Source organism: Myotis yumanensis, unplaced genomic scaffold (assembly GCF_028538775.1).
Source record: "Myotis yumanensis isolate MYYU_CA2020_CCGP unplaced genomic scaffold, mMyoYum1.0.hap1 SCAF_2, whole genome shotgun sequence".
In the NCBI taxonomy this organism is placed as follows: domain Eukaryota; kingdom Metazoa; phylum Chordata; class Mammalia; order Chiroptera; family Vespertilionidae; genus Myotis; species Myotis yumanensis.
In genome coordinates, this window is record NW_027223753.1 from 36,983,597 (window position 1) to 37,010,717 (window position 27,121).

At 55.5% G+C, this 27,121-nt stretch overlaps 1 protein-coding gene and 1 pseudogene across 2 annotated transcripts in view; one reads left to right on the plus strand and one right to left on the minus strand.

Annotated features, from left to right (window-relative positions):
* Nucleotides 1-2,903: 2,903 nt before the first annotated feature.
* Nucleotides 2,904-27,121, plus strand: part of PODN (podocan) — a 41,757-nt gene continuing 17,539 nt past the window's right edge. For both annotated transcript variants that reach the window (XM_070405151.1, XM_070405150.1), the window contains exons 1-10: nt 2,904-2,981; nt 8,905-9,221; nt 10,427-10,520; nt 11,708-11,772; nt 13,305-13,414; nt 14,481-14,637; nt 14,894-15,009; nt 15,556-16,213; nt 24,173-24,321; nt 25,294-25,493. In XM_070405151.1, the coding sequence (XP_070261252.1) occupies nt 8,910-9,221; nt 10,427-10,520; nt 11,708-11,772; nt 13,305-13,414; nt 14,481-14,637; nt 14,894-15,009; nt 15,556-16,213; nt 24,173-24,321; nt 25,294-25,486 (1,854 nt within the window). In that variant the 5' untranslated portion in view covers nt 2,904-2,981; nt 8,905-8,909 and the 3' untranslated portion in view covers nt 25,487-25,493. The remainder of the gene's footprint in view (nt 2,982-8,904; nt 9,222-10,426; nt 10,521-11,707; nt 11,773-13,304; nt 13,415-14,480; nt 14,638-14,893; nt 15,010-15,555; nt 16,214-24,172; nt 24,322-25,293; nt 25,494-27,121) is intronic.
* On the minus strand, nt 19,770-20,819 carry LOC139001801 (heterogeneous nuclear ribonucleoprotein A1-like; annotated as a pseudogene).

Below are 27,121 nucleotides of genomic sequence, written 5' to 3' on the forward strand. Positions count from 1 at the left end.
CTCTACCGATTAGGATATGGACATCTTCAGCCTCTGACAACGATGGTATTTTGGGGCTAGAAAGGGACCTTACAGAACGTAAGATAAGGTTTTTGCCCTGGAGGGTTTACAATCCAGTGGGGGAAAGAGACGAAAACAATAGACGGCAGAAAAGTCCAACAACAGCCTGTATGGGATGTTGCAGGAGCCCAGAAGACTTTTCTGTCCCTGATTTGGCCTGTGGTTTTTCCATCATACCCTGCTTGTTATGTAATGTCGTTTATCGAGATCCTTCAGATGGAATCCATATACACAAGACAACACCATGTGATTTGATTTCTAAATGTCCAGAAAATCAAGCTGCTGCCATAGCTCGTGTTTGGGACTCTGCTACTCTACTTAATAAGGAAAAGTTTTGAGTCCTCAGAGTAAGAGGAATTGCTTTCTTCTCTGATGATGAAGTATAGCAACACCTCGTCTCCCTGATCTTATTTCTTATGTCCCCTTTTCCCTCATCAGACCCCCAGGACAGTCTTCTTTTCCTTTACTCCGAGCTCTCTGGCCATATGTATGTCATTACTCCTTCCCTCTTGAGTGCTCTTGTTTCTTGTTGTTTTGAATTAGAAGGCACCAATCCTGGGCAATGCAGAGGTTTCTGTATCATCCTTGCCACGTGTCATTTCTATTTTAATACCCGTTTCCTGCATGTTTAGTCAGGTCTTGGTGATGGTTTATAAGAACAGCAGCTACCTTTTATTGATCACTTACCATGTGCCAGGTGCTGTGCAGAGTCCTCTGCTCCCATGTTCTCAGTAATGTATACATTCGGGAAGATATAGGTACTACTTTTATCTTCCTTTGGACCCAGCTGGGATTTGAACACAAGTTAAGTCCGAAGCTGGTACTTGACACTATGCACTTAAACAGGAGCTGAAACAGAGGGGGCAGCACAAAGGAGCCGAAGCAGCACAAGTAGATTCAGGAAACCTGCCATTCAAAATCAGTTCTGTCTTTACAGCCCTTCTGCAAGTTAGAGGGTTTGCTTTGAGAGCACCATGGTCGCCCCCATTTCCCACCAGAGACACCCAAAGTGATTCCTCCATATTATACTTCAGACAGGTGATTTTAGCTTGTGTCTACAGCACTGGGCAGCCACAGAGCAGGTGTGGGCATGCACTGGCTTGGCATTCCACAGAAGAGCCTATTTCGTGGGGTCCGGGAGGGGGGCCGGGTATGTGGTGTGCCCTCTGGCTGGCTTCCTCAATTACAGGAAACAGAATAGCTTCCCCACAGTGTGAGATGATTAAGATATTTAAGGATTTAACACTGTGCCTGGCACTTAGCAGGAGCTTGGTATGTGCTATTTCTCATTGTTCTTCTAGAAGGTTTTCTTTAATTCATGAGTATTCAAACCAGTAGCCCTTGTTCTAGCTCCACTTGACTCTAAGCTCAATGTTGAGAAGACACGAGATGCAGCTCTATGTTGGCCCCTGTCCAGTCTGTGAATCATACCAATGCTCATAAATTTGAGCTCAGATTTAGAATATGAGACCAAAGAAGGCAAAATATTTCCCCTTCCCATTCTTGTTAAATTCTTGAGTTTTTGAGATAATGGAAACAAACAGTCCTGGGTTCGAACCCAGCCTCTGCACTTGCCTGCTCAAATTACCTACCTGTTTCCATCGTGGAAAGAACTTGAGCTCTGGGGAAGGATAAACTGCCATTTTACTCAGTTACCCATCCACATCCTTTCTAAGGCTGCCTCCTTAGCAGTGAATGGGGGCAACAGCAAATGCTTCTCTTGCAGTGTTGTGACAAGTACAGAGCAATGCATGTGGTACAGTCAGGATGCGGTAGCAGAAGCCAGTGAAAGGCCTGGAGCTTTCACATGAGCCATCCATTCATTCATTCATTCATTCTCTCACGGCCTTGGCAATTTAGGTTAAGCAAGTGATCCCAAGTTTGAGTTGCTTCTTCTGCAGCAGGTGGGCAGCTGGGTAAGGTGGTTGTGTGTGCCCTGCCCACAAGGCCAGAGCAGGTATGGGGGGAGAGCCTTGTTGGGCAGTGGGGGTGCCAAGTACCACCGAAACCCAGCCCCACCCCGTTCAACTGCCAAAGCCCCTGGCGCCAACAGTGTTGCTTCAGCTGCTAGTAGTTAATGCTCCTTGACTTGGAAACGTTTTCAGCTCCTGGGAGCAACATGGGGAGGACTCACTCCTCACCCCCATCGTCTCCCCGCGACGGGGATCCACAGGCACCCCACTCGCTGCCCCATTTACCGTCCTTCAAGGCTGACCAGGCTGTGGGCCCAGGGCCGAGGAGGGGGTAAGGAGTGTGGGGAGGGCCGGGGAACTTTTCCGGGAAGCGACTCAGCAGGTCTTGGCTGGTGGCCCTGTTAGCCACGGCCCAGGACCCCGGGGTGGGAGAGGGAACGGAAAGGTACTGCGCCTGGAGCGGTTGCAAAACCCGTCATGAGGAAGAAACTGAGCGCAGAGGCTCCTGGCGGAGGGGCCCTCTCCCGTCCCTCACTCAGGTGCCGGGGCCGAAACGGGGTCCAGTTCCACTGCGGAGGGATGGGGACTGGAAAGCAGTGTGGGCCACACACCCCGCCTTTCCAGTCTCCTGGGCGCGGGGCGGACGCGGGTGGAGGGGAGTGGTTCGGCGGTCCCGCCAGGGCCGAGACGGGGAGAGGGGTCGGTCCGGCGGCTCTGCCTCCCCTGGAGGTGGGGCCCGGTCCCGTCCGAGGTGGGGAACGGGCAGGCCTCCCCTCCCTCGCGCCTATGGGGACCCTCCGCCCGTGTCCGGAGGAGGCCGGAGTCCGGCAGATGCACGCGGGGCGGGGGGGGCGAGCGGGGGAGAGGCGGGGAGGAGAAACCCCACAACAAAACTTGCGTCGCCGAGCGCACGGCGGGACTTGAATGGAAGGAGCCCGCGGAGCGCGGCGGAGAGTCTGGAGAGCGCGTTCGGCCGGCGGGGCGCGGCGTGGCGCGGGGACGCAGCAGGTAGGGGGCGCGGGGGGCAGGGGGAGGGGGTCGGGGATCGGGCCGAGCCGGGCAGCTGACGCGGACTCCTCGCCGGGCGCGCACCGCCGGGTTGGGGCCGCCGCCTCTCGCCCCTCGGAGCGCTGCCCGGAGGGCGGGGCGGGCGGCTCCCCCTGGGGTGCGACCCCTCCGCGGCCGGCTCTGGCGGGGCCTGCTCTCCGCTCCGGCCCGAGGCTGGTCCCAGCCCGGCCCCTCCCGCTGCGCACATCTGGAAAGAATCTGAGGGCGGCCGGGCGGGGGATGGAAGGACGCGGCGGGCGGCCGAGAGTGCGAGGGGCAGGTGGAGCCGGGGCGGGGCGCGGACCCCCGACCTCGAGCTGGGGCGCAGTCACCTCGTGTCTCTTCACGTCACTCATCCCAGCCAGCCCCCCCCCCCTTCGACCTCTTCACAGGCCCAGAAACCGAGGCCTGGCGCGGGGCAGAGATCCCTCCCGGGGCGCGGACAGGTGAGGCGCAGCCCGCGCCGCCACCCCGGGACCCGCTCGGGGCTCGGCTCCCGGCTCGGCGCCGGGCACTCGCTGAGCCGGCCTCTCCGCCGCGGGCCAGGTGTCCGCCCGTCGGTCTAGCGGCTGCTACCCGCGGGGACAGCGGGATGGAGGAGGGGACGCAAGGGCGGGCAGGGGGAGCGGCGCCTCTCGCTAATGCGGCGAAAGCCCCGGTTGGAGGTCCCGGCACCGCCAGCCTGGCCCGGGGCGGGACGGGACGCGGCGTTAGGATACCTGGTGCGTCCGGGGGCGGACGAGGTGGTGGCAGCGGCTCCTGGTGGCCCCGGGGCTGCGGGTGGGAGGCAGCTGCGGCCCGAACTTCAGGAGAGGAGCCGGGGCGGGTGTGCGCGCGGCGCCGACGGTCCGGCTCTGGGAGGCGCAGAGAGGGATGCGCGCCGGCGCTGCGTGGGCATCTCCAACTACGGGGGCCACGCACCCTGTGCCGCGGCCAGGGAAAGTGAGGCTGGGCGGACTAGTCCCCTTTGAAGGCCAGGGCCCCATGTACTCTAGCCTAGATGTCAGATTCCCATGCCTTCATGGGAGCTTGTGGGAGCGCACTGTGTCCCTTTGCCTGGAGTTGGTTAGGGTGACGGGTGGTGGCACCTTTAGGCCTGGCAGAGCCAGGCGGAAGAGCTCTGACCATGACCGGCCTGGAATCTTGATGGCGCCCTATCACCAACCTCTTAGCACAGTGGCAGATGCGCTGGGAGACCTGGACCTGCATCCTGTGGACCCTCCTTAAGCATACCGCCCTCCGCCCCACCCCCACACGTGCCTTTGCGCAGCCCCTCCGCCCTGTCTGGAGTCCCCCCCCCCCCCCCCCCCCCCCCCCCCAGCTTTCCACCTGGGGAACTCGTACTCAGCTGTCAAGACCAGCTCAAGGCTCTTGGCAGGAGTCAGAAGACACAAATTCTAGTCCCGGTCTTGCCTGTAAACGGAGGGAATCAGACCAGTAAATGCTGCAGATCTTTCCCAACTCTGCCTTTCACAAGTTCATTTCTTTATTCAGCAAACATTTCCTGAGACCACTCCATGTGGGCCAGGGGTGCTGTCGGAGCCCAGAGGAACTCCCTAACCCAGCCACGCGAGCAGGAGCAGCTTCCCGGATCAGGGGCGTTCGAGTAGGACTCTGCTGGGGTTGGGCAGCCATGGGCACCCCTTGCACCTCAGTTTCTTAGTCTTAGGATTTCTGTGGGAGTCGATGCAGAGCAGTGGATCAGCGAGTCTTTACTGAATTTGAGTGGAGGAGGAGGTGGTGCTGGGGGTTGAGACTCTGTCTCCTGATTTGGGGACCTACCCTTCCCTTTTGTCTTCTTCCTGCCTTAATCCCATACTTAGCCCTTCAGAGCATTGAGAATTGGGGTGGCGGGGCAGCGGGTCCCAGGTACACTAGCAATAACCCCGGGTGTGGATGCCACAGCTGCTGAGTGCCAGCACTAGCCGGGCATATTTCACTTCATCCTCACGAGGAGTTCCCATTGCCATTGCCCACACAGAGCTCAGAGCGTTCCCAAAGGTGTGAGCTGTTTCCTGAGGTGTGAGGGGAACTCTTCACTCAGACAAGGGGTCTGTTCTCTCTTCTTCCACGCACAGCTCCAACACGGCGGGGCACCTAGGAGGGGCCTGGGGACTTAGGTTGCTTAACATTCTTAGAACAACAGCACCAAAAACTGAGACTCTGATGGGTCCATGATGCAGCCAAGGCCACACAGCAAACCAGGTGGTGGAGCTGGAGTTGCCCAGGATTCCCAGGTCCTAGGGTGACCAGTCAAGCGGGAGGAGGAGGAGTGGCACTTGGGTCACCACTCTTCAAGCACTGTCTGTTCCTTTCCCCCAAACCCAGCTCCCTCTCCGCCCCTGCAGCCCAGCACCTCCCTGTGAGTCCAGATCAGGCTTAGCAGCTGTTGCCTGCACCACTGCACAGCCTCTGAAAGCTCCATACGGCCCATCCATAAGCCTGCCTACACCACACTCCTCTTCAACTGCTCCTCTCCCCACAGATACGGGCCACTCTCCCTAACCCGGCTCTCAAGTCCCTTCTTTGCCTGGACTGTGGCCACTGTCCACTTGCATCACTCCCAGTCTCCACCCTCTCCCAGATGATGAGCTTTTTAGAGGTCATAACCGGGGCTCTCTTGTCCCCGGGCCTGTGCACCCCTTGCTTGTATCACCCTTTGCCTTTCACCTAATACTCGCATCCTTCATGTCTCCATCACTTCTTCTGGGAAGTCTTCTTGGCTCCAGGCAGGGTTAGGCCTCCTCTGGGTTCCCATGGACTTTAGCTTCCCTTCATCACACAATTTACACATAATGTCTAAAAGAAACATAGTGTGAGCCACAAATGCAAGCTACATATGCAACGTACAATTTTCTAGAAGCCGCAGTAAAAAAGTAAAATGAAACAGGTAAAATTAATTTTAATAACTTAACTCAGTAGGTCCAAAATATTATCATGTCATCAATAAAAAAATAAATGAGTACCCTGGCCGGATGGCTGAGTTGGTTGGAGCATCATCCCATATACCAAAAGGTCACAGGTTTGATTCCTAGTCAGAGCACATACCTAGGTTTTGGATTTTATTCCCAATCAGGGCATGTATGGGAGGCAACAGATCAATCTCTCTCTCTCTCTGTCTCTCTCTCTCTCCCCCTTCTTCTCTCTTTAAAAATAAATTTAAAAATATCCTCAAGTGAGGGGAAAAAAACAAAAAAGGAAGAAAAAAGATAAATGAGCTATTTTATGATCATTAATAATAATAAGATATTTTATATTTTTTTGTACTATGTCTTTGAAACCCATGTACACTACATTTTACACATAGAGCAGCTCTCAGTTTAAACTAGTCACATTTTAAGAGCTCAGTAGCCACATGTGGCAGCCACATTGGATGAGTGCAAGGGTGAGCTTCTTAAGGGCAGAGCCGACCCTGAGTGGTGTGTCTTGCTCCTCAGTGGCCAGCTGTATTTTGCGTTAACCATAGCATCGTGGTTAAAACCTGGGCTGGGAGCTCAGCTTTGCCATTTAACAGCTGTGTTACATTGGCCACTCCCACTGGGCCTCAGCGCCCTCATCTATAAAGTGGTGATGATAACATTTTCAGTATGGCCCATAATGTTAACATGAATTACATATTTTTACAGATACAGTTTACAGACCTATACAGACAAAACCGAAGGAGGAAAATAGCTGGTCCATGAGTGCACAGGATGCCTGGAGAGCCTCCTTCTCCCTGGCCTTTTGCCTTGATTGGATTTGGGGCCTGAGCCTGTGCCCCCCTCCCCCTCCCAGAGTCCTGTTCTGAGCAGAGTCAGACAGATTAATGCTGGTGGACCCAGGAACTGAAGGCTGTTGAGCTTGCTGGGGGTTATACTGTGCCAAGGGAATGATGGTCTGTAGACTGGCTGAGGATTTATTGTCCATTTGGTCAGGGGACGGGGGCAGCAAGTACGTGGTAGGGTGGGCATCAGGCCAGGCTGCAGCCCAGGACTCTGTGTGTGCTGGGCTCCCTGGTTCTCTGCCAGGCCAGGGCTGAGGCCCAAGTCTGCTTAGGCCGTGGGGACCTATAGGGTCAAGCAAGCCTGATTGCCACCCCTCTTCTCTCTCCTCACACCTTTCAAATCTTCTGGGAGGAGGTGGGCCTGGAACTGGACCACAAAGCACAACAGGGGAGGGTAAGAAGCAGGGGGGTTCTGGAGTGGGCAATGGTGTGGCTGAAATGTGAACAAGGTCCACAGATCAGATATTCATGGTGGGAAGAGCTAACATTTATTGAGCACTTACTGAGTGCAGTGTGCTCATCCCGCTGAATCTCACACTCTTCCCCTTAGGACATCCCCGTTACCAGCTCAGGGACAGGTAAGTAAGCTGGGGTTGAGAGGGTGACAGCACTCGCCCAAAGCCCCACAGCTGGTAAGAGCCAGAGCTGAGCTTGCAGCCGGCTGTCTGGCTCCAGAGCCTGCCTTCTTAACCAGACATCCGTGTCCTCATCAAGCTTCCAGTTTACCTCCCAGGCCCGCCATCTCGTCAGACCCTACTAAGGGCTCAGACTGAGGAGCAGTGCCCCAGGCCCAGATACTTGCCGCAGACCTGCGTCTGTATTCGCTGCAGACTGAGAGCAGCACATCACCTGAGAGATGCCAGGTGCTTTGCGGCTATTATTTATGGACTCCTCGCAGAAGCTGTGAGTTCACGTGAATTAACTGTAAGACAGGAAGCTGAGGTTCAGCAAGGTCAGAGCTGTGAAGTGGAGGACGGTGACTTGAACTAGTGTGGGTGGGACTCCACCATCAGTGTCCAGGAGCTACCACCCCTCACAACTGATCACCCACCCCAGAGAGGTTTTCTGAGTGAGAGGACTCCTGGGGCCAGCCCCGCCCATGGGCTGCTGGGACAATGGAACCAGCATCTTCCTCAATGGCCTGAAGCTATCCTCTAGGTCCCCTCCCTGCTGCCCCAGGGGAGCATGCTGGGAGTGGTCTCCTGCAGGTGGTAATGGTCCTGTGAGCACAGCAGGCCCTGGTGAGGGCAGCTGAGGGTCCAACACCAGGAATGGGACTTGGGAGGTTCTAGAGGCAGCAGTAGCTCCAGTCAACCGATGCTTACTCTGTGCCCGGCTCTGCCTGGGTTTCCACCCAGACTCACCCTGTTGTGGGAGAAAGACACCATTATGTATTCATAACCCAACCCAATTCATGCCAAGGTGGGAAGGGGGGGTGCGGGGGGGGGGGGCACACAGTAATGGAGAGCCTTGGGGCATTTCAGAGTCTTCCCAGGGGACACAGTGCTGGAATTGGTTCTTGGAGAGCTTGCTGATTGCACAAGAGAGGGGAGGGCATTCCAGGAAAAAGGAACAAGGCCTGGAGGGAGGAACTACTAAATAGACTTGTATACTTAGGGCAGGTGGGTGGGAGAGTTGGAAGACTGGCAAGGCCAAGATCTGAGGATCCTAGAACGGCCAGCTGAAGAGCTGAGAGGCACCTGCTGGTCAGGCCCACCATGGCCTGTGGCAGCTGCAGGGGGACAGGCCTCCCAGCACTGCCTGCTGGAGAGCTCAGCAAAGCCCAGGCCAAGCCCTGCACAGCACAGTGCTTCCTGGGCCTTCTGTAGCGGAGGGTACAGATTCTTTTGGGCCAGGCCTGGTGAGGGCTGTGGGAGGTTTTGCAGACCTTCACTTCACCCCCATCCTTCCCGAGGGCAGCCCTGACGGGGGTTTGGGGGGTGAGGGTGAGAACAGCAGTCACCAGATCAGATGCGTGCTGAGGACAGGGTCCAGAGTGGGCTCTGCCTCGTGCCCCAAGGGCCCCATGCGGACGTTTGTGGCCCTAGCCCTGTGCCTGCTGTGCCTAATGGGGGAAGTCAGCCCTGGTTCCCAGGGGGTCTGACTTAACCCCTCCTGCAGGCACCATGGCCCGGAGCAGGGTGCTGCTGCTCCTGCTGCTGTTGCCTCCACAGCTGCAGCTGGGACTGGTGCTCGCGGTGAGGGCCCCCGTGTTTGGCCGAAACGGCGCCCACAACCTGAGCCCTGAAGAGAACGAATTTGTGGAGGAGGAGCCAGTGCTGGTCCTGAGGCCTGAGGAGCCGGGGCCTGGCCCAGCCACCATTAACTGCCCTCGAGAATGTGCCTGCTCCCAGGAGGGTGTCGTGGACTGTGGCGGTATCGACCTGCGCGAGTTCCCAGGGGACCTGCCTGAGCATATCAACCACCTGTCCCTGCAGGTGAGATGGGCACTGCGCCAGTGGTGACCAGGGGCTGCCCCACACTCACGGCTCCTATCCCAGAACCCCCACACTCACGCTCCCTGCTTGTCCAGAACCCCTAGGGCTCCTGGCTCCCCACCCCAAGGCCCGGGGTGCTAGGGCAGGTCAGACACAAGGATCTAGCTCCACGTTGAGGTGTCCCTCCTCTGATCATTGTCTGGGTCACCGAGCACATGACATAACCTGCTTTGTTTCACTGGGAGGAGTCTTGGCTGAGGCCCGTATGTAGAGTCAGGCCTTGTCTGAAAATGGACACAGACCTGCCCAGCAGCTGACCCTCAGACACCCTTGCAGGCCAGGAAAACAAGAGCAAAGTGGACCCTGATAGAGGGCTCTGGCGGCTCAGAGGACAGAGTGTTCTCTCCAGCTGAGATATCGGAAGTGGGACAAGGAGTTCCCGATGGGGACTGGGAGTGCTGGGGCACCCCCGCACCCTGTGCTGCCCGGAACCCCTGGGGGAGGGAGGGGCTGTACATCCATTTCCAGAGGAGATCAGGTCCAGTGAGGGAAAGTGACCCGCTCACCACACAGCCCTGTGGGCCTGGGCTGGCAGAGGTGGGAGGGAAAGGGACAAGCTGATGACAGCACTTATTTTTGGCTCATTCACGCACTCCTCCATTCATACAATGTCTCCTGGAAACCTGCTCTCCACCTCTGGTCCTGTGTGGGTGCTGGGCACATAGGGAGGACTTGGATGTACCCTGCCCGAGGCCCTCCCAGGTGTGGGGGAGGCAGTCAACGAAACAAGTAGAGAGGATGCTAGAAGGAGATAGAAGGACTAGTGTGAGTCCAGAGCGGCTCCTACTCTAACTCCCAATCCAACCCGGGAAGGCTTCTGGAGGAGGTGGTCCCACACCCAGGTTTTAAAGTGCTGCCAGGGGAGTGGGGGACGCAGCCCAGAAAGGGAACCAAAAGTGGGCCTGTGGGAGAACGGGCTGTCACCCAGTGGGACAAGTCTGAGCTCCTGTGGACACCCATGTGTGGTCTCCTAGAATGTGGGACCCCCATGTTTGCTGTGGTCCCTGCTGTGCCTCTTGCACCCAGAGCCTGTCTACCATGGGGGAGAATCCCAAGAAAGGTGCCCAACAGAGGGACTGGGGCTGAGGATGGGTTGGGCCTGCCCCCCATGCTGCCTCCTCACCACTCCCACCCCTGACCCCCAGAACAACCAGCTGGAGAAGATCTACCCGGAGGAGCTCTCCCGGCTGCATCGCCTGGAGACTCTGAACCTTCAGAACAACCGCCTGACATCCCGAGGTGAGGGGTCACTCAGAGCCAGGGCGGGGCACCAGGCAGGGGAGAGCCCCACCCTGCGGACCCCGGGTGTGGGAAAGAGCAGGTCTGGGCTGGGCGGCAGTGGGTCCCGGATGTTGCCAAAAAGCCACTCCTGAGGGCCTGGGACCTGGAAGTGGACTCGGGAGAGGATTCAGAGACCTTTGTGGCGGACTCTTCAGGTCACAGGACTTTAGAATCAAAGGGTTGTACAGTCCTCAAGTTTTAGGAAGTGATTCCTTTGCTGCTGATGAAAATAATTTTTATTATAATAGAAATTTTGGAAATAAAGAAAATAAAATAGAAAATAAAAAAACCCAGTCAGTCCTGCCACTTGGAGTTGATCCCTATTGACATGTTGCTATACTTCTTTCCATTTTTAAAAAGCTGCTCTATTGAAGTGTAATTTGTATACCATAAGATTTACCCAATTAAAAGGTACAAATTGATGAGTCTTAGTCCTTTATCCAGTTGCCCAGCCGTCATCACAATCCAGTCTAGTCTCTTTCCTTTGCATTTCCTCACTCCTGGCCGAGTTGAGAGTGTAGGCAGTACAAGGACGGTAAGCGCTTTGTTTCACTCAGCAGTTAGCTCAGCCGCATTCCTCCTGTTGCTAAAACTCTCCGTGGCCATCTTTTCACGGCAGCTCTTCCACGGAGGGATGCTGCCCAGTTTACGTAACTGTTCCCTCCCGTTAGATAATTGGGTGAGTCCCAGCATCTGAGGGTCTGGGAGCCTCGGGACTGGAAAAGGGCCAGCCTGGCTGGGATCCCGGTGACGGCGAGTCCTGATACTCCATGGGGCAGGGGCAGGCAGGTGGTGGGGAGGCTCCGAGGCTGAAACCGTGCCCTGCTTTTGACCCTTTGGGGCTGCCCCCAGGGAGCACTCCTTCCTGACTTGGAAAATGTTAGGCTGGGTCCTCCATCCCATGGCCTGACCTTCCGGGGGGGCACCCATCCCTCAGTGGACACTTCCCACCTGCTTCTCTGAGCTGGGGCCCCTGTGGGCAAGGGGCTGGGAAGGCCTGTTGGGACTGGAGAGCAGAGCCACACCGGCCTCGGGCGCGCCCTTCCCAGTCCTGGCAAGTGGGGTGGGCTTGGGGGCTGGTGCTGGTGTGCTCCCCTGTAGCGTCTCCTTCATCCAGGGCTCTGACCGATGCCTGTCCTTTGAAGGGCTCCCCGAGGAGGCGTTTGAGCATCTGACCGACCTCAATTACCTGTACCTGGCCAATAACAAGGTAAGGGGCCTCAGCAGGGAGGAGGTATGCTGCCCATGCCCCCTGGTGTCAGAGGCTGAGTTCAGGGAACTTTCACCAGGACTTCTTCAGGTCTCTGTTGCTGCTCAGTCATGGCCCATACCCCACACCTTAACCAGGGGCGTCAGAGTGGTCAGTTAATAAAGACAGAAGCCAAGGGGGTGGGGTGATAGCGGGGCTGGTACACTTCCAGGGCTTTGTAGAGGAGATAGCATTTAAAGGGCCATGAAGGGTCAGGCAGGGGTCCTGAAGTAGAGGGACAGCATGAGAAAAGGCACAAAGACTCTCAGCCTCAATATATCTGGAGTGCCCAGAGCTCTGTCCTGGCCCTTCTCTCTGAACTCTCCATAATCGCCTGGTCCAGTGCAGTCTCCAGCCCCTCCCCCTCCTCCCATTTGGGCCTCAAAGATCCTTCTGCCCCCTGGACGTCTCCCCAGAGGTCTAATGGAAGCAGGACTGCTTCCTGTCCACAGATGACTCTCGATCTCTGTGAAAGGGCGTCTCCAACCACCCACAGTACTGCTAGTCTGAGTGCAAAGCCTGAGGGCTTCATTCACCTTGTCCAGCAGCACTGCAGCACGCCCCCCCCCCCCGCTCCCCCCCCCCCCCCCCCGCCACTATCTCCCAACTGGCCAACCCTGCCTCCTCCTTCACTGCCCCTTCTCCTCAGAGTAGCCACAGTGACCTTTAAAAATCGTGCCCTGCTTCTCCCCTACATCCCCCCTCCCTGCTTAAACCCTCCAGTGGCTTTGCCTTCCACCCAGAATGAAAGCCTGCTTCCCCCTGCTTCTCTTAACATAGCCCTACTCACTCCCTCCTGCTCCTCGCCAGCCCCCGGGCCCTGCAACCCCACCCTCCACGCGGGGTTTGCATGCTGCTTTGCTGCCTTGGGAGCCCTCCTCTCAGATGGTACTTACAGTGTGCCATGACTTAAGGGTCTGTCACCTGTTCCCTGAGCACCCAACCCAGTCGTTCTGTCTTCAGCCTGTTAGAATTCCATGCATAGCAGTGATCATTATCAGATACTTTTATCCCCTGTTTATTGTCTTCTCCTTGAGGATGAGGATGTAAGCTTGGGGTGGGGCAGGGTGGGGGGCAGAGGTACTTCCCTGTCTTGTTGCCCCGGATGTGCCCAGCGAGCTCCTGGAACCGTGCCTGGAATGTTGTAGACTCAGGTTCTGCTGTTGAATGAATGAAGGGTGGGCATCGTGGGCTGTGTCTGGCAAAGTGTGGGTGCTCACAGCCAGTGTCGGGGGCCAGTGAGGGGAGAGAACAGGACAGGCAGGGCAGGGGACAGGCTGGTGAGCTTTGAATGCCACACGCGGGGCTGTGGGGTGCTGTGGAGGGCCTGTGTTAGTGTTATCAGAGGAAGGAGATGGGCCTCCAATGTAGAAAGGTAGCTGTGGTTGCTGGGAGGAGACAGGGGAAGGGGCCTGAATGGCAGCAGGCAGTGGGACCCAGAGCTGACCGCCTCCCCTCCATCGGCCTTTCTGCCCTCACTCTTCCCTTTCCAGCTGACCTTGGCACCCCGATTCCTGCCAAATGCCCTGATCAGTGTGGACTTTGCTGCCAACTATCTCACCAAGATCTACGGGCTCACCTTTGGCCAGAAGCCAAACTTGAGGTCAGAGGTCAGAGGGGTCCCTGGGCTCAGGCTGGGGAGAGGGAGGCGCTGAGCAGAGGCTGCTACCCTGACTGAGGCAGAGAGGACCCTGACGGGCCCTGGAGGAGGGCCATGCGGGGCAGTGTGGGCATGAGGCCCATGCTCAGGGCTGTGGCGAGAGACGCCAGGGGCTGCAGGGGCACGGGCTCCACAGGCTGAGACCTAAAGGATGAGGAGGCAAGATGGAGGAGGGTGATGTCTGTGGAGCAGTGGGAGCTGGGGAAGGGTGCCTCCCTCCTTCCTCAGCCCCTGGGGGCAGAGCCTTGGGAGGAATGAGCAGGGCAGGGTGATGCTGGTGGACTGACACTCCTGGTATCGCTTCTGTACCTGAATCTGTCACCTCACTCGATTCTGTCCATTCTCCTGAGGAGCCAGGGTCACTGTGTGTGGCCCCATCCCGCAGATGAGAAGGCTGTGGCCCAGGAGAGGCACACAGCAAGAATGAGCTATATCTTCTGTGTATTCCTTTTGGTCCTGGTCTTCTGGCCCTCTAGTACGTAACCTCCATGAAGGCAGGATCTTGTTGGTGGTGTCCACTGCTATATCTTCGGAGTCTAGAACATTCCTGGCATATGGGGACACTCACTGTATACTTACTGAATGAATGAGGCATCACCCCCTCTGAGCTAAGCCCTGTGCTGAGCATCAGGGACAAGAGGTGTCAGGGACACGCCCCACCTTCAGGAGGTCCCACGGAACTCAGAGCCAGCTGTGTGGGTGTGACAGGCGGGGAATGACTGAGAAGCTTGAAGGGTATGGAGAAGATGGACTGGGAGTCAGGAAATGCTATTTCTGCCACTAACTTGTGGGGCAACCGCTGGTGGTCCTTGATCCCCTGAGCTGTACCGAGGGGTGGCGGGGTGGGGGGGGGGGGGGGAGACTACATTAGGTTGAGTCTCAGGTTCCTCAGATGGAAGGAAGGTGCCCTAGGCCCCAGGCCCCACCTGAGCAAGGCTAGGTGAGTGGGCACTGTGGCCAGGGGTGGAGTGGGGGCCTGCGTGGGTGAGGACTTGCACCTCACCCCCAGGTCCGTGTACCTGCACAACAACAAGCTGGCAGATGCCGGGCTACCAGACAACATGTTCAACGGTTCCAGCAACGTCGAGATCCTTATTCTGTCCAGCAACTTCCTGCGCCATGTGCCCAAGCACCTGCCGCCGGCCCTCTATAAGCTGCACCTCAAGGTAGGAGGTAGAGGGCAGATGGGGCCCCTCAGAGCAGGGGCCAGAGTGGGGGAAGAGCCCACGTGGCAAGGCTGTGGGGCCTTTAGTATGTGCCAGAGGGCATGGCATCCACTGTAGAGAAGCAGGCAGAAGCCTGGGCACCTGGCTGTCAGAGTGCTCCGGGCCTGGGCCCACTCCCCAAGGCTCCCTCAGAGCCCTCAGAGCACGTTTGCCCCTTGGCTTTCTCATGCTCCCCTCTCCCCTCCCCCTCCCCTAGAACAACAAGCTGGAGAAGATCCCACCAGGTGCCTTCAGTGAGCTGAGCAACCTGCGGGAGCTGTACCTGCAGAACAACTACCTGACTGATGAGGGCCTGGACAACGAGACCTTCTGGTAAGCCCCTGCCAGGGCCGCCGGGGCCTCAGCAGGACCAGACACCGGGAGGCCCTCCCGGCGCCCACCCAGCCAGGCCCTCCCACACGCCTCTCCCGCCCACCTGCCCTGGCCAGGCTCCCTGGAGAAGGAACTTTGAGGCTTGTGCCTCTGCTGACATTTCTGTCCCCAAGAACAAGTGATGTGTATGGGCAAGGCTGCCAAAGTTCCAGTGAGATAGTGAAGCGTTGGCAGAGGCCGGCTTCTTGGTACAAAATAGAAACTCAAACATTCTTGTTGAAGGCAAATATATTTTACTTTTTTTTTAGAGTCCAAAGTAGCCCCCCAAGATCTTAAACAACTGGTCTTCAAATAAGCCTCCATGTATCAGAAACCATGCTACAGCCTTCTACCCCAAGTCATTGCTAATCCAGAGGGCCTGGAGAGGACTGAGGTCCCCCAGTAAGAACTGGGGTGAATTAGAGGCAGTTTCCCGGCCACCTCCCCTGGGGAAATGGTGGAAAGCAGAGTGGGCTCCTGCCAACTGCCCCATTCCCTCTCCCCCAGGAAGCTCTCCAGCCTGGAGTACCTGGATCTGTCCAGCAACAACCTGTCGCGGGTCCCCGCCGGGCTGCCGCGCAGCCTGGTGCTGCTGCACCTGGAGAAGAACGCCATCCGCAGCGTGGACGCGGATGTGCTGACCCCCATCCGCAGCCTCGAGTACCTGCTGCTGCACAGCAACCAGCTGCGCGCCCACGGCATCCACCCGCGGGCCTTCCAGGGCCTCAAGCGGCTGCACACCGTGCACCTGTACAACAACGCGCTGGAGCGCGTGCCCAGCGGCCTGCCCCGCCGCGTGCGCACCCTCATGATCCTGCACAACCAGATCACGGGCATCGGCCGCGACGACTTTGCCACCACCTACTTCCTGGAGGAGCTGAACCTCAGCTACAACCGCATCACCAGCCCGCAGGTGCACCGCGACGCCTTCCGCAAGCTGCGCCTGCTGCGCTCGCTGGACATGTCTGGCAATCGGCTGCACACACTGCCGCCGGGGCTGCCCCGCAACGTGCATGTGCTGAAGGTCAAGCGCAATGAGCTGGCTGCCCTGGCACGCGGGGCACTGGCCGGCATGGCCCAGCTGCGTGAGCTCTACCTCACCGGCAACCGGCTGCGCAGCCGGGCTTTGGGCCCCAGTGCCTGGGCCGACCTTGCCCATCTGCAGGTAAAAGGGGAGGGCGGGGGACTGGGCCATGAGGGAGGTACCTGCTGGGGAGGCCAGGCCTTAGGAAGCGGGGTGGGTGGGGGTGGGGCCATGCAGATTATGACTGCCGTGCCTGGTAAGGAGTGAAGAGCCAAATACAGCGGGTGAGGCAGGCGGAGCTCACTACCTGCAGGTACAGGGTTGAGGAGGGCTGCGGGAGTAAGGGGAGGTCATGGCTACAGGCAGAGGCCCATGGCTCAGGAGAGTCAAGCTCACCCACCCACAGGCCAGGAACATGTGCCTAGAGAAGACTGCACTTGGGGGAGGGCAGCAAGGCCATGAGTGCTGGCGTCCAATCCCAGCAGGTCCAGGGGTCCCCAAAGGTGTGGACGGAGTCGGCGAAGAAGCAATGACACGAAGACAGCCTTCAGTTGATCAGCAGCCTAGTCAGGACCTCTAGCCAGGATCTGTCACCACGTTCTAGTCAGGTTCTCTTGCCATGTTCTGTCTAGGTTCTGTCTCTAGGTTCTTCAGCCAGGTTCTCTTGCTAGGTTCTATTTCTAGGTTCTGTGTGTAGGTTCTGTTTAGGATCTCCAGCCAAGTCCTGTCTCTAGGTTCTGTGTTCTGTTGCCTTGTTACATCTGTATTTATACCAGTTGATTTTAATCCTATCAATTTCTAATCCAAAGGTTAGGGTGTTTCTTATCTCCATTCCAGGGAGTAAAGATTATGTAGCTTAAGCGTGACTGTTTGTAGTTAAAGTGATTAACTACCCGCCTGGCACTTAGTTAAGGGGTTTTATCCCCTCCCTAACTTCAGGGAAAAATCCCTACCTGGGGAAACAACCTTTCTCAGAGAGGTGACCTTGGTTAAAACACATAGCACCAAGAAGGGGAGCAAACATATTAAGAACAGTATGCCATATACGCCAGGTCCCTTGAAACATATGCTGTGCAGATGTTTCTTCTCTGCAGCGACTGTGTCAAGCAGCAAGGATGGACCGGCTCCCGGCAAATTCCACCTTTTTTATTTTTTAAATGATAGCGCATGTAAGTCAGCGGCCACCTCTCGGATTGGGTTGTTTAAGACTCAGAAGAAGACTGGCAAGCAATGATAGCGAGCATAGCAATAAACATAGTGGATGGAGTGCACACAGAGCCTTGTTCCTGTAGAAGGTTGCTGGCCTCTTTAGTCTAGGGATTTCAGCTGTCCTCAAGTTGGTGGTTTGGTTGTCCTTGTTGATCATAGCATCATTGGCTATGGGCTTCCCGAAGCGTCAGCGAGTTGAAGGGCTGCATCAAAGGGTCCACCAGGGTCATGCTTGATTGGTGTCGGTGTCCAGGGAGGAGTCAGCTGTGCCTTCTGGGTTCGGACGATATGGATGATACCGGGGAGGAGGAGGATGAGGAGGAGATGGAGGGTGGTGTGACATAAGGTCGGATTAGACGGTCTGGAATCCACACAGGTGAGTCTGCGTCCTGTGGAAATATACAAGCATCTCTTCTCCCCCAGGTTAAAAGTACATCAGGTCCCTTCCAGGCTCCTGTAAGTAAGTTTTTCCATTTGATGAAATAAGTGAGTTTCTGCTAAATGAAAGTTTCTTTTGCTGATTTACTCAGAGTCCTCGGACTTGGCTGAGAGAGTAGCTTCCACGTCTTGCTTTTCTACCATCTGCTGGGCCTCAGTTGTTAACTTCTTCAGCTGACTCCATGTTGGCACCTCAGTCCCTTGCATAGCCTTTCTTTTCTTCTTTTTTCTGCTTTTCTGTCATCAAAGCAACTCTAAGTCTTTGGAACGATGGGACAAGCTGCTTCTCTGAGTCCATTGTGGTGATGCATGTAATGCATTTACTCAATCCAAGGCAGGCATTAAAAAGAAAAACCCCAAATGCTCTCTTGTATCCATTTTAAGAGTAGGATTGGCGCTTTCTGCTGTTACCTGAGTCCTGATCTATCACCCCAGGGAGAGCTTTCCAATCCTGCACTTTTCCGGGGTGGAAAGGCTGCAGTGGGGTTAAGGATAAGGCTCCTTGGGCCTACCTTCTCCCATGCCTCTACATTTACCTTTCCGGCACCTTTCCTTCCTCAGAAAAGCATGGACATACTTCTTGTATAAAACATTCCGTCTGACTGGGAGTAACCTTAACTCCTCTGCTAGCAAGCATATGTGTTAAAAGATCAATACGGAGCCTTTTTTCTTTAGACTCAGTATAGCACATCTTCTCAATCTAAAGATCTATACAGAGTCTTCTTTCTTTGGACTCAGTATGGCACATCTTCTCAATCTAAGGATCAATACAGAGTCTTCTTTCTTTGGACTCAGTATGGCACATCTTCTCAATCTAAGGATCAATACAGAGTCTTCATTCTTGGACTCAGTATGGCACATCTTCTCAATCTAAGTTCTGTACTATCCACCTTCTTACCCTACTTATCCTCTGTAGGGGGGTCTGTAGCACCCTGGTGGAGTCCTATCCGTCCCGAGTGTGGGGAGGCTTACCTAGGGGAACGGGGGCTTACCTAAGGGTCCCTGTTCGGGCGCCAGATGTCGGGGTCCAACCCCAGCAGGTCCAGGGGTCCCCATAGGTGTGGACGGAGTCGGCAAAGAAGGAATGACATGGAGACAGGGTTCAGTTCATCAGCATAGCGAGGTTCTCCCTCCAGGTTCTGTAGCCAGGTTCTATCCAGGTTCTTCTGCCATGTTCTGTCTAGGTTCTCCAGCCAAGTTCTAAAGCCAGGTTCTGTCCAGGATCTTTTGCCATGTTCTCTCGCTAGGTTCTCTCTCTAGGTTCTGTGTCCAGGTTCTGTATAGGATCCAGAGGCTGGGGGAGCCTACTTGAGGTGTTCTGAGCAGAGGGTCTGGCTGTTGTGGTCATGGTTGGAGTCATGCAGGATGTCTGGCCTTAAGAATTGAGCTTATAATGAAACCCCCCAACTTAATGAGGGGCCGAAAGGGAACTTCATTAGAGAAACCTGGGAGGCAGGGCCAAGGTGCTGCCAGGACCCCCTGGGGGCTTCAGGGCGGTGCCAGGGTGTCCTCTGTGCCCCAGATGTCCCAGGGCTTGCTCCTCCCTCTCTCTCAGGGACATGCTCACATGTCACCTCCTTGGGAGGTCTTTCACGCCTACCTCCTTCCTCTGCTTTGTTTTTCTTCATAACCCTCATCCCTCCCAGGCATTAGGTCATCTGTTTGCTTTCTTTTCCTTTTTTTTAAGACACATTTATTCAGCATCATGATCAGACTATTACATTTAGCAATCAACAGCATGGGTGCAAAATAAAAAAATCAATCTACATTAAAGTCCTTGGTTGGAATGCTTTACACTTTCCACAGAACAGAAACTAAAATAACCTGTTATACAATTAGTCACAAATACAGTCCTCGAGTTTTTTTGCCCATTCACATGAGTATTGTCTAACACATGTCTTCTTTGTAGCAGCTAGGCCCAGCTGTCCTCAAGTTGGTGGGTCCATTGTGGTGACACACGTAATGCATTTACTCAATCCAAGGCAGGCATTAAAAAGAAAAACCCCAAATGCTCTCTTGTATCCATTTTAAGAGTATCCACTGTGCTTGTCTGAGTTCACAAATCTGTTGTAACCTGTAGCTTCCCTGTCACTTCTCTGGCTCTCCTCTCCTGCTAAGCTTTGTTTCCTGGCAGTAATTAAAACCTTCTGCCACTGCCATAGCTACTGCTGCTGCTGGAACCGCCATAGCCACCTTGGTTTCATGGTTTGGCAAAGTATTGACCTCCACCACCATAAGGGCCAGAGCTTCTGCCTCCAAAGTTTCCTCCTTTCATAGGCCCAAAATTTGAAGATTGATTGTTGTAATTGCTAAAATCATTGTAGCTTCCACCACCTCCAAAATTGCTTCCATTATTACCAAATCCATTATAGCCATCCCCACTGCCACCATATCCACCGCCACCACGGCTGCCACCAAAGCCACCTCGACCACTGAAGTTTCCTCCACGACCAAAGTTGTCGTTTCCACCAAAACCACCTCCACGACCACCTCCGAAGTTTCCAGAACCACTTCGACCTCTTTGGCTGGACGAAGCACTAGCCATCTCTTGCTTAGATAGAGCTTTCCTTACTTCACAGTTGTGGCCATTCACAGTATGGTATTTCTGAATGACAATCTTGTCTACAGAGTCATGGTCATCAAAGGTTATAAAAGCAAAGCCTCTCTTTTTGCCACTGCCTCGGTCAGTCATGATTTATATCACTTCTATTTTCCCATACTGTTCAAAATAATCTCTTAGGTGATGTTCTTCAGTGTCTTCTTTAATACCACCGACAAAAATCTTTTTCACAGTTAAGTGGGCACCAGGTCTTTGAGAATCTTCTCTGGAGACAGCCCTCTTTGGTTCCACCACTCTTCTGTCCACCTTGTGTGGCCTCGCGTTCATGGCTGCATCCACCTCCTCCACAGTGGCATAGGTGACAAACCCAAAGCCTCTGGAGCGCTTGGTGTTTGGATCTCTCATCACCACACAGTCCGTGAGCGTTCCCCATTGCTCAAAATGGCTCCTCAGACTCTCATCGGTTGTTTCAAAGCTCAAACCTCCGATGAAGAGCTTTCGAAGCTGCTCTGGCTCTTTGGGAGACTCAGACTTAGACATGATGACTGCAACGGGGGGAATTCCAACGATGCTTACTCCGCGGAGTTCACCAGCAGAAAGGAGTTGTCGGGGTCCAACCCCAGCAGGTCCAGAGGTCCCCAAAGGTGTGGATGGAGTCAGCGAAGAAGGAATGACACAGAGAACAGCGTTCAGTTGATCAGCAGCCTAGCCAGGTTCTCTAGCCAGGTTCTCCAGCCAGGTTTGATTTTTCTTGTCCTGTTACATCTGTATTTATACCAGTTGATTTTAATCCTATCCATTCTATTGCAAAGGTTAGGGCGTTTCTTATCTCCATTCCAAGGTCACTACTCTATTGTTCTGTTAAGCTACAAGGAAGTAACTGAAGGAGATTATCCTAAGTAAAGATTATGTAGCTAAAGCGTGATTGCTCGTAGTTAAAGTGATTAATTACCCGCCTGGCACTTAGTTAAGGGGTCTTATTCCCTTCCTTAGTCCTGTTAATCCCTACCTCCAGGGAAAAATCCCCACCTGGGGAAACAACCTTTCTCAGAGAGGTGACCTTGGTTAAAACACATAGCGCTAAGAAGGGGAGCAAACATATTAAGAACAGTATGCCATATACTCCAGGTCCCTAGAAACATATGCTGTGCAGATGTTTCTTCCCTGCAGTGACTCTGTCAAGAAGCAAAGATGGACTGGCTTCCAGCAAGGAGTGATCTAAGGAGCATATCTCTATCATTTCACTTTTCATCCTGTCCCAGAGGCCCCCCCGCCACTTCCCACCCCACCCCACCTTTCCCTTCTCCTCCCTCCCTCATTTATCACCAGTGGATTTTCTGTAACCCTCTTATGTCTCCTCCTTGGATTGTCATGTATAAAACAAAGTGACACCCCGGCCAGTTTTGGTCAGTGGGTAGAGCATCCACCTGGGGACCAAAGGGTCCTGAGTTCGATTACAGTCAAGGGCGCAGGCCTGGGTTGGGGGCTCGATCCCCAGTAGAAGGTGTGCAGGGGGCAGCCGATTAGTGATCCTCTCTCTCATCCTGGATATTTCTCTCTCTCTCTCCCTCCCTTTCCATCTGTTTGCTTTCTTGTTGCCTGTTCTTTTCTCTAGAACAGGGGTGGGCAAACTTTTTGACTCGAGGGCCACAATGGGTTCTTAAACTGGACCGGAGGGCTGGAAGAAAAGCATGGATGGAGTGTTTGTGTAAACTAATATAAATTCAAAGTAAACATCGTTACATAAAAGGGTACGGTCTTTTTTTTTTTTTTTTTTTTTTAGTTTTATTCATTTCAAACAGGCCGTAGTTTGCCCACGGCTGCTCTAGAATAAAGGCCGGCATTTTAGTCTGTTATGTTCACTGCTGGACCCAGGGCCCTGACCCGCTAGGCTCCCAGTCCGTGCTTGTGGGGACAGCTGTCAGGATAGGGATGTCTGAGTGGGGAGCAGGGAGGTGAGGCAGAGCCCTGAGGATGGAGCAGGGTGGGAGTCAGGGAGGCAGCTGGCCCTGCAGGAGCAGCCTTAGCCGGGGTCTCTCCTCACCCAGACTGCCTGCTGAGTGCCAGGCACCAGAGTCCAGCCCTCTGGGCCAATCAGTCCCTCTCAGGTACATTCCAGAACCCTCTTCTCAAGGGGTCCAAACCTCACTGTCCTCTCCCTCACCCCGGCTCCTCCTGCATTTTCTAACTCACTAAAGGTGGTGATACCACACCTGGTGCCCACGTGATACCTGGAAGCTGCCCTTGACATCCCGTTTTCACTCCGTCTGCCCCACAATGCCCCTTGTTACTCTCCCCTGCCAGTCCTTCCATCACCTCTCACTCTGTCCACTTCTCTCCATCCCTGCGGCTCATACTCCTAGCCAACCCACCTCCATTTCTTACCCGGACCTGACCGTCCTAGGAACTCTCTACTCCTGTACTCCATATGCAATCAGAGGGCATCTTGAAAAACATGCTCAGCTTACGCTCCTGCCCTTAGAACCCAGATCAGAATCCTTGCCACGGCCTTCAAGGCCTGCTCTGCCCTGTCCCCAGCTGAGTTTCTTATTTCCCCAGGCGCACCGGGCTTTGCTCATCCCGGCCCCTGTGCCGGCAGCACCGTGTCCACTCTGGTGATGCCTGTTCACTCCTCCCACAAGTCTGTACTGAGACCCCACCATGAGCTGATGCAGTTCTAGAACCGAGGGCCCAGCAGAGACTAAGACAGATGGAGGGTCACCACTCTCCTGGAGCCTGCACTGTACCCGGGACTCAGGTGTCACCTCCTCTAGAAGCCAGCAGTGATGGGCGGGTTAAATGCCTCCCTGGGCCTGGATGAGTTCAGTCAGGGATGGGGTGTCAGTTGGGGCGACTCTGCCTCTCACTGTTGGATCTTTCTACAAGCAGCCGCTGTTCCTGCTACTTCAGAGCCCCTCCCTGCACTGGCTGCTGTCAGGGGCCCTGGCCCTAGGCTGAGTCAGGCTCCTCCTCCAGGCTCCCTGTCTTGGCTCCATTCCACTGGCTGTCATTGTCAGGTTCTGTGTCCGTCTCCCCTGCCGCCTGGCTTCCCGAGGGTGGAGGCAGTGTCTCAATGGGTTCCATGTCCCCAGCACCCCTGGGCACAGAGGATGTGTGGAATGAATGAGGAGGTCCTGGAGCTGTGTGAAGGGAACGCGGTGGGGAGCAGGGAGCCCTGTGTACAGAGGGGGAGATGGGTCTCTCTATGGTGTGTTGAATCTGGATTCTTGGCCCTCAGCTTCCTGACCCTGAGCCCCTGCCTGTTGGGGTGAGGAAGGGAGCTTGAGATGATGGAGTCCCACCCGGGCCTGCACGAGTGTGTGTTGGATGTAGGTGTGCTGGCAGCTGAGGGGCAGTGAGCTGGGCCGTGCGCATCCAGGTCTCCTGCGTTCTAGGAAAACCACCCCATTTTCCTGGTTTCCTGCTTCCTAGAATGTAGGCACATGGTGACTCTGAGACTGACCCCTGCCCATATGGCCCCTGAGGTCCAGAAGTGAGAAGCCCCGCCCCTGTGGCCCTTAACTCTACCCTCTTCTGGGACAGTAGGGCAAGATCTCTCTGTGCCCCTGCCCTCTGGGCTCTTCAGGCTGATGGGGGTGGCATGTGTGTTCGTGAGGAAGGACATCCTGGCTGTGAATCCATGTGGGAGGGCAGAAGGAGCCGGCAGAACAAGGGTTTGGAGTCAGGCGTACCAGGTTCTGGCCTTGTGTAGGCTGTGTGGCCTTGGGCATATCTCTTACCCTTTGAGCCTCTATTTCCCCGTCTGGAAAATGTGGATAGTTTTAGATCCCACCTCCCAAGGTTATGGTGAGATTTAGATGAGTTGGGGGGCAGTGTTAGTGGGGGTCTTTGCAAGTCATTAAGTGCTTTTACTTCCCTGGCCACCCCTGTAGCTGCTGGACATCGCTGGGAATCAGCTCACAGAGATCCCCGCGGGACTCCCTGAGTCCCTCGAGTACCTGTACCTGCAGAACAACAAGATTAGCACCGTGCCTGCCAATGCCTTCGACTCCACACCCAACCTCAAGGGGATCTTTCTCAGGTAGGAGCTCCCCTGTGGCCCTGCACGTGCCCCCTGGGGCCTGCCCTGGCTCTAGCAGAATAGTCAAGGCCCTTGGGAACAGCACGCAGGTAGAGGTCAGTGTTCAAATCCAAGTGGTGCACATGGGCATTATTGATGTGACTGTGGCAAGAAGGGATCCCAGAGAACATCTTCCCAATTTACAGCTGGCAAAACTGAGGCGCAGAGAGCATCGATATGCTGTGTCCACAATTGGCTGGGCTGTGCCTGGGCTTCAGACCCAGGACAATGGATGTTCAGGCCCTCACTGGGCTCTGGGGGTTTAGAATAATTCAGGGAGCCCAGCTCCCCAAGAAGATGGGGAGCTTCCATATAGCAGAGCCAGGGTGGTTCTTTCCAACATCCCCCACCTTTCACCCCCTTAAATCAGAAAGGAGAAGACATATCGGAGAAAGGCAGAAGTGCACTCCCAGGGGCTTCCCCGGGCTGGGCAACATTGGGGTGGAATGTGACCTGTGCTTGGCTGCTGCAGGGGACTGGGGCACAGAGAGTGGAGGGGGCTTGGGATCAGAGCCCAGCCTCTGCCTTCCCACACCCTGTGTCCCCTGGCCAGCGTGGCTCTGGCCTTGTCTGTGTGCCCCCTCACACCAGGCACCAGGGTGACTCGGCCCAGTAGCCGCAGGACTCAGAGTTAATTCCAGAGGACAGGTGAGAGGAGGTTCCCAAATTGTAGTGAGAGCTTACGCAGTGGCAAGCCTTCCCTCACTGTGTGGGTGAGTGGCCCGGGGTCAGCCCCTGTCCCCCCCAAGCTATAGCCACACTGGACAGCCTGGACTCCCCTTGATACGGTGCCTCCCAGCCCCCTGCCTTTTGTGTCTGCTGTGCGGTCTTCCTGGAGGGCCCGTTCCCTCCCCCTTCCCTTCAGGGGCGGGTAAGTGTGGGGACTCTGAGGGTCGGGCTCCTGGCTCTGACCCCACGTGGGTGGCCGTGCAGGTTTAACAAGCTGGCCGTGGGCTCTGTGGTGGAAAGCGCCTTCCGGAGGCTGAAGCACCTGCAGGTCTTGGACATAGAAGGCAACTTTGAGTTTGGTGACGTTTCCAAGGACCGGGATCGATTGAAAGAGGAGGAGGAAGAGGAGGAGGAGGACGAGGAGGATGAGGACGAGGAGGAAGAGGAAAGGCGATAGTGACCAGGTGAATGGGATCTGACATAGGTGGGTGGTCGTGGGGGACACTCACCTCTCCTTGCCAGTTTCTTCTCCCTGACCCACCTAGGGTCTTCCTGTCCATGTTTCACCCTTGTCCCCGGGTCACCGATCATTGTGTAAACCTGTGAGAGCATTCGGTGTGCGCCAGGCTGTGGGTGGGGAGGCCAGGTATAATAGCAAGCCCACGGAGGTGGCCTGTGCGGGGGGGGGGGGGGGGGGGGGGGGTCCTCTGCAGGGAGATGAGTGCCCTGATGGGTCACACACAAGGCCTGATGTGGTGGAAGCAGGGAGTGGTGTTGAGGGCCCAGGCAGAGGCCACTGCTGTGATCTCAGCCAGCGAGTATGGGGCAGGAGGTGAGGACACAGACAAGCAGATGGGCCTGAAAGGAATTGGGGAGGCAGACTTCACATGGGGGTGAGGGGAGAGACAAGGCCCAGGTTCGAGCTTGGCAGTGAGGGTGGATGAGAAGGGGGAATGTTGAGTTGAGGGCCTGAAAGTCGCTGGGAGAGGTGCCCAGGGATGGGTTGGATATATGGGACTGGGGTTCAGAAGTGAGGTCTGAGCTGGAGGTGGCATCCAGACATCATCAGCCTGGAACAGTCACCGTGGCTGCAGGATGACCTGCAGGGAGGGAGAGAGAAGGCAGGGCCCGGGGGAGGGGAGCCTGCAGAGGGGGCTGAGATAGAGCAGCTGGGGAAGGAAGTAGGAAAGCCACAGCCAGCCCAGATCAGAGGGTGTTTACACATGCATGTAACATAAGCACCCGCACATATATGCAGTGCACAACACACATACCCATGCATACAAGCGTAAACATGCATGCACACCCACAAAGCACATATTCATGGAATACACACTGCACACATGCACACACATTTACAGGTGTGGGACATGTGCACACATGCACCCCCATGCACACGGCCCCTCCCTTATGTGCACACACATGTCTATACACACATGTTATGTATACATACACATTATGCATGCATGCACAGTGGGGAGAATCAGCTGTGTCAGTGCTGCTGAGAGGCGGCTGGAGCCGAGCACTGCCAAGGGCCCACTGCGTGTATCCATGACCTTGTGGGGAGCAGCCTCGGGACAGGGGTGGAGAAAGTGGTGGAAAGGAGTGGATCCAGGGAGCGTAGACAGCTCTATGAAGAGGTTTGCTGTGAAGAGAATGAGAGAGGATGGGAGTGGGAAGGAGTGAGAAGTCCAGGCAGGGCTCAGTTCATGTGGGGCCTTTTTTAAGAAATGGAGCTGGTTTGAATGGTGATGGGGAAGGGAGGCTGTGGAGGGAGGCGTTAAAGATATGAGAGGAGAGCAGGGTGTCGTGGTGACCCCTGTGGAAACAGTAGGCGGGACTGGCTTTGTAGGAGGGCCAATGGCAGGATGGACAGAGGACTGAGCAGCTGCCGTCACAGCTTAGTGGCTTGGTGGCTGGACATAAAGTCACGTCAACCAGGTGCCTTCAGCCGTGTGTTTTCTCTGCTGCAGCGGGTGCTCAGTAGGGGCGGGTGTGAGTGAAGATGGATAATTGGATCCATCCATGGCTGGGTGTGGACCAGGTGTGTGGGACGGGAGGGCAAGGAACAAGGAAATTGGGCGCATTGGCA